The sequence below is a fragment of the Miscanthus floridulus genome, chromosome 7, assembly GCF_019320115.1.
Source record: "Miscanthus floridulus cultivar M001 chromosome 7, ASM1932011v1, whole genome shotgun sequence".
NCBI classification, from domain to species: domain Eukaryota; kingdom Viridiplantae; phylum Streptophyta; class Magnoliopsida; order Poales; family Poaceae; genus Miscanthus; species Miscanthus floridulus.
Window position 1 is genome coordinate 16,012,255 of NC_089586.1, and position 5,972 is coordinate 16,018,226.

General features: G+C 48.2%; 2 protein-coding genes across 2 annotated transcripts; both read left to right on the plus strand.

Moving 5' to 3' along the window:
• Positions 1-329: 329 nt before the first annotated feature.
• Positions 330-3,897, plus strand: LOC136462230 (uncharacterized). Its single transcript, XM_066461366.1, has 4 exons — positions 330-2,689; positions 2,763-2,883; positions 2,975-3,106; positions 3,871-3,897. Exons 1-4 carry the CDS (start codon positions 330-332, stop codon positions 3,895-3,897), a joined length of 2,640 nt encoding a protein of 879 aa, XP_066317463.1.
• Positions 3,898-4,222: 325 nt separating this feature from the next.
• LOC136462232 (uncharacterized) lies at positions 4,223-5,972 on the plus strand. The gene is made up of 6 exons (XM_066461367.1): positions 4,223-4,342; positions 4,428-4,641; positions 4,731-4,928; positions 5,015-5,188; positions 5,262-5,651; positions 5,742-5,972. The coding sequence occupies exons 3-6, from the start codon at positions 4,812-4,814 to the stop codon at positions 5,970-5,972; spliced, it is 912 nt and encodes a 303-aa protein (XP_066317464.1). The 5' UTR covers positions 4,223-4,342; positions 4,428-4,641; positions 4,731-4,811.

The following is a 5,972-nucleotide window of genomic DNA, read 5'->3' on the forward strand; positions in this document are numbered from 1 at the left end:
GCCGAAATTCTATCTTAGATCGGAGTAGAGCATGGAAACTAAACCCACTACATATCCTCGGGTGGGATTAGGACATATCTTTACCTAATAGACATTATAGGAACGTGTAGATGCAACGTGATTTTATATATTACTCGCTGATATGCTAGAGGATGGATGACCGTGAGTGGATGTACACGGGCCGCTCTAGTCAGAATTCGTTGACCAATGAATGGATCGACAAGACGGATGCTTTCTTGGAACGGGCGTTTGCAATTGTCAAAGGAGCTAGATCGACTTGGTGTCCATGTAGCAAATGTGGAAACATGCGTCGGCAAACCAAGCTAGACATGGGCAAACATCTTATGAAGAATGGATTTACGTCAGACTACACCAGGTGGACCTACCATGGTGAAGCCGATCGTGGGAGAGACGAGGTCTTGAGACAACGCATCGAGGAATATGATGATGATGCCGGAGTGGGAGACATGTTAAATGACTACCATGAAGCACACTTCGATGAAGCAAGTAGGGAGGAGGAGCCAGAGGCTACCGCAAAGGCGTATTATGACATGTTGTCTGCGGCACAGCAACCCCTTCACGGGCATACCAAGGTTTCTCAACTGGATGCCATTGCACGCCTAATGGCTGTGAAGTCTCAGTTTACCTTGAGTCGAGACGCCTTTGATATTATGCTGGCAGTTTTTGGTAGCCTACTCCCGGATGGTCACATCTTGCCAAAGAGCATGTATGAGGCACAGAAACTCCTTCGTGCACTTAAGATGCCATACGAGCAGATACATGCTTGTCCGAAGGGATGCATCTTATTTAGGAAAGAGTATGCGGAAGAAAAGTACTGTGTGAAGTGCGAATCGTCTAGGTTCCTAGAGGTAGACTCTGGTGATGGTCAGAAGAGGCAGCTCGCAATCCCCGTGAAGATCCTACGGTACCTTCCTTTCATACCGAGGATCCAACGGCTTTACATGACTGAGGAATTTGCGAAACAGATGACATGGCACAAAAACGGACGTCGATACAATCCTGAGAAGATGGTACACCCATCTGATGGTGAAGCCTGGACAAGGTTTGATGAGATTTATCCTGAGAAAGCTTTAGAGGCTCGTAATGTACGTGTTGCGCTAGCAACAGATGGGTTTAATCCTTACGGAATGGCGGCTGCCCCGTACACCTGTTGGCCCATGTTCGTTATCCCCCTCAATCTCCCCCCTGGCGTCATCTTTCAACGACAGAACATATTCTTATCGTTGATAATTCCAGAACACCCGGGGAATAATATGAGTGTGTACATGGAGCCTCTGATTGATGATTTGATCCGTGCTTGGGAGGAAGGGGTATGGACATACGACCGAGCTACAAAGACAAACTTCAAAATGCATGTTTGGTACCAGTACTCCCTGCATGACTTGCCGGCATATGGGATTTTCTGCTGCTGGTGTGTTCACGGGAGGTTCCCATGCCCAGTATGCAAGGCTTCTCTGATGTTCATTTGGTTGACGAAGGGTGGAAAGTATTCTTTGTTCGACAAACATCGACAATTCCTCCCTCCTGACCATCCATTCAGACTAGACATCAAGAACTTTACGAAAGATGTCGTAGTTACAGACCCTGCACCGCAGATGATGACAGGAGCCGTGGTTCGTGCTCAGTTAGATGCTCTCGAGGTCAATAAACAAGAAGGTGGTTTTGTGGGATATGGTGAGCAACATGCTTGGACTCGGAAGTCGTGCTTGTGGAACCTCCCCTATTTTGATGATCTTCTTCTTCCACATAACATTGATGTAATGCACACTGAAAAGAATATCGCTGAGGCAATTTTTGGTACAATCATGGACATTCCTGATAAGACAAAGGATAACGTTAAGGCTAGAATGGATCAAGCGAGGTTATGCGACAGACCAAAGTTGGACATGGCGCCTCCTAGAGCTGGCAAGTCGTGGAGAAAGCCTAAGGCCGATTTCGTCCTGACGAGGGCCCAAAGGAGGGAGGTACTAGAATGGATCCAAACGTTAATGTTCCCTGATGGGTATGCAGCGAATCTGAAGAGGGAAGTGAACTTAGCTACTATGCGGGTCAACGGGCTCAAGAGTCATGATTACCACATATGGCTTGAGCGTCTACTTCCGGTGATGGTTCGAGGCTATGTCCCTGATCATGTCTGGCAGGTGCTAGCGGAGTTGAGCAATTTCTTTCGCCAGCTTTGTGCCAAGGAGTTATCTCGTACCGTGGTTGCAGAAATGGAAAAAATGGCGCCTGTGTTGCTCTGTAAGTTGGAGAAGATCTTTCCACCCGGCTTCTTCAATCCGATGCAACATATGATTCTACACCTCCCGTATGAAGCAAGAATGGGGGGGCCTGTGCAGGGCCGTTGGTGCTATTCGATTGAGAGATGTCAAAAGGTTCTTCGAACTAAATGTAAAAATAAATGCAAAATTGAAGCATCCATTGCAGAGGCATACATTCTGGAGGAGGCGTCAAACTTCACAACAAAATACTATGCCGACAACCTTCCTAGTGTGCATAATCCACCATCTCGTTATAATGCCGACGGAGATGAATCGAGCCTTAGCATTTTTCGAGGGCAACTCGGAAGTGCAAGTGGTGCGACCCATAAGACCTTGAAACATGAAGAATGGCGCATTATCATGCTGTATGTGTTGACCAACCTATCCGAGGTGGAGCCATACATGATGTATGTTCTCAACAAACTCGTTCTCAAGTAGTCGTTTTTCTATGTCCAACTCTCATGTTTCTTATTGGTACAGGGAATTTCATCGTCAATTCTGGCGTAAATCAAGGAAACCTACCCCGCACGAAAGTGATACCCTTCTCAAAGAGGGCGCGGGAAATGGAAAACCCGATTTCATTTCTTGGTTCAAGCAGAAGGTACAGTCCAATTTAGCTCGTACTTAGTTTGATATTACAAGTTGCTTGTACATGCAAATAATAAAACGCACCACCCTGCTTGAACTTGTAGGGCCAAACCGAAGCGTCTATGAATGTCGAGTTGAGACAGGTTGCCAATGGTTGTTCCTATAAGGTCAAGTCGTTTACCGGTTATGACGTCAATGGATATCGCTTTCACACAACAAGGCACGAGCAGAGTCGGCCCAATCGAAGAACCACAAATACCGGAGTTTTTACGCCAGGCTTTGATGGGGTCGAGTACTACGGAATAATTGAAGAAATATACGAACTAACTTTTCATGGTTGCAAACCTCTTAATCCAGTCATATTCAAATGTCATTGGTTTGATCCAGATGTCGTGAGACGCACCCCTAATCTTGGGCTAGTTGAAATTCGACAATCATCCGTCTTACCAAGAGACGACGTCTATATTGTGGCTCAACAGGCCACACAAGTTTATTATTTGTCATACCCGTGCCAAACCGACAACCGTCTTAAGGGTTGGGATGTTGTGTACAAGGTATCGCCACACGGTAAACTACCTGTACCAAACAATGAAGATTACAATATAGACCCCAACACATATGACGGAGAGTTCTTCCAAGAAGATGGGCTCGAAGGGAGTTTTGTGATAGATTTAACCGAAGCGATCGGAATGGAAGTAGACAATGAAGGGGTTGCTGATGAGGACGCTGGAGACGAGGTTCAGAATGAGAAGGACTTAGAACTACTTCAGCGATTACAATTAGGCAATGACAGTGATCACGACATTCCTCCTTCGGAGCACGGGCATGATTATATCGACATGCGTGATAGTGATGATGAGACTTATGATCCAGCTAATCCCGATCATGACGATTATTTCTAATACATGTATGAGTCATACTAATTTATTTATTATTTATCATATCTTTCTAAGTATGTTTTGTTTATCTGTGCTGATTGGTTTACTCTTTTTATTTGCAGGTAATTGAGCAATGGTGGGCGCTATGAGGAAGCTCGCGGCGATTTGCGAGAGAATCGCCGCTGTAGGGAGGGGTTCAGGTTCAGGTTCTGGGTCAGGGTCAGGTTCTGGGAGGCGTCGAGGTAGGCCTCGAGGCAGGGGTGAGGAGGAGGAGGAGCAGGACCAGGAGCAGAGACAGAGGTAGAGGCAGAGGCAGATGGGTCGACGGAAGGGTAGGGCGAGGACCCCGTCGCCTAAACCTAACCCCCCGACGTCTGAGGAGGAGGAGGTACCTTCCGCACACGCCTCTGGTGAGGAGGAGGAGGAGGAGGAGCAGGAGCAGGAGCAGGAGCAGGAGCATGAGCAGGAGGGGGAGAGAGAGGGGGAGGAGGCAGGGGATGCCCAGTCCAAGATCTGGTTGCGAGGTCCCTCGTCCCTCCCGAGGCGTCCGATACCTGAGCATAAACGCCCGCTGATTAAACCGACAGGGACCAGGTAAGTAACTTTAAATATTCGCAATAATTTTGATATGTTGAAAATTATAAAAGAAACTAATAATTTATATTAATCACTTGTGCAGGAGTTGGATTAAGCTCAGTGGGGGTGATCACAACCGCAAGGTCAACGGCATCCTTGGCCTTTTGTGCAGGGAACACTTCCCTGGCTTGGTGGTGTACGCCGGACAGCGGGAGCCGGCCTACACGTGGGACCACTACGTCGCCGCCCCCGACGTCTCTGATCGTGATCGCAGGAGATTCACCAACATAGCGGAGCGGGTGAAGGGCGAGCTATGGGTAAGTATTCCTCGTACTACATTGCTCAATACATCACCCTCACTGGACATTCTTGAAATAATAACTTTATACATCGCCTCTATATGCAGGACTTCTACAGATGCCAGGAGGGATTCGAGGCCAAGGCGAAGTCCGTCTCTGAACAAGCCGCCAAGAAGCTCGTGAAGGACATGCACTACGAGGCGCGCGTCCAGGCCATCATCGAGTTCTACGCTCAATACAGAACCATGAAGGTTAAAAAAGAAGAGGCAAGGACAATGAACCTGACCAAGGACCAATTCATGAGTGTAAGCAAAGAACGTTGATACTTACTTTATTTGAGATTAATTACGCTTAATTTCTTTTTTCATAAGTCACATGCTTGATGATGTAGGTGCCTCCGTGGTGGTGCCGAGCGCATATCCGGTGCTGGGAAAAGATGGTGGATGAGTGGTTGCAGCCCGGGTGGTTGGAGCACCACCTTGCTTGCCGGGAGCGGCGTTTGCAGATGCCAGGTGCATCACACCATCAAGGCAGCCTGAGCCTTGATGAATATAGGGAAAAATGGGTATGCAACTCCATTTCTGTATTCTAATGCTCAATTCTGCATAATTTCTAATCATTTTGCATTTTTGCCGTAGTCGTCGTCACATGATGGCCAGTCTTGCTCCCAGCTCAAGGCATGGGTTCTGTCCAAAAAGGGCAAGGCGACGGCCGACATCGACTTCAACCCGGAGGACCCGCCTGAGGCGTACAGCCATCCAAGCATCCACAGCCGCGTCACCCAGTATACAACGATGGCAAGGGAGGTTCACGGGCCACAGTTCGATCCGAGCTCCCAGGATATTGATGGAGAAATCGTGATGAGGGTGGGAGGAGGCAAGAAGCATGGTCGGTATTGGATTGGCGACAGCGTAATTGACACGGCCTCTACTCCCACTCTCTCCCAGATCAGAGCAAGGAGCACGGACTCGAGCCCAGCGATACGCCCACGGCCGACCACTGCACAGTTCCAGATAGAGGCTCTCCAGGTTCTTTCTCTTCCATTCATCATTCGTTGGTTCTTACGTACTTTAGCTTTGCATTGCTTTGCATTGTAACATTGCGATGAAATATTTTAGGCCCAGGTGGAAGCAGAAAAGAAGCAACGGGAGGAGATGGAGGCGAGGGTGGAGCGGTTAGAGGCCGAGCGGCAGAGGATGGACGAAGAAAGTCGGTTGAGGATGGACCAAATGTTCCAATACATGCAGAATTTTGCATCGAGTATGGGTCAACCTTTGCCACCGCCACCGATGCTATTCCCTTCACCTCAGCCACCCACAACTACTCCTGTGAGTCACTTGACACCTTGA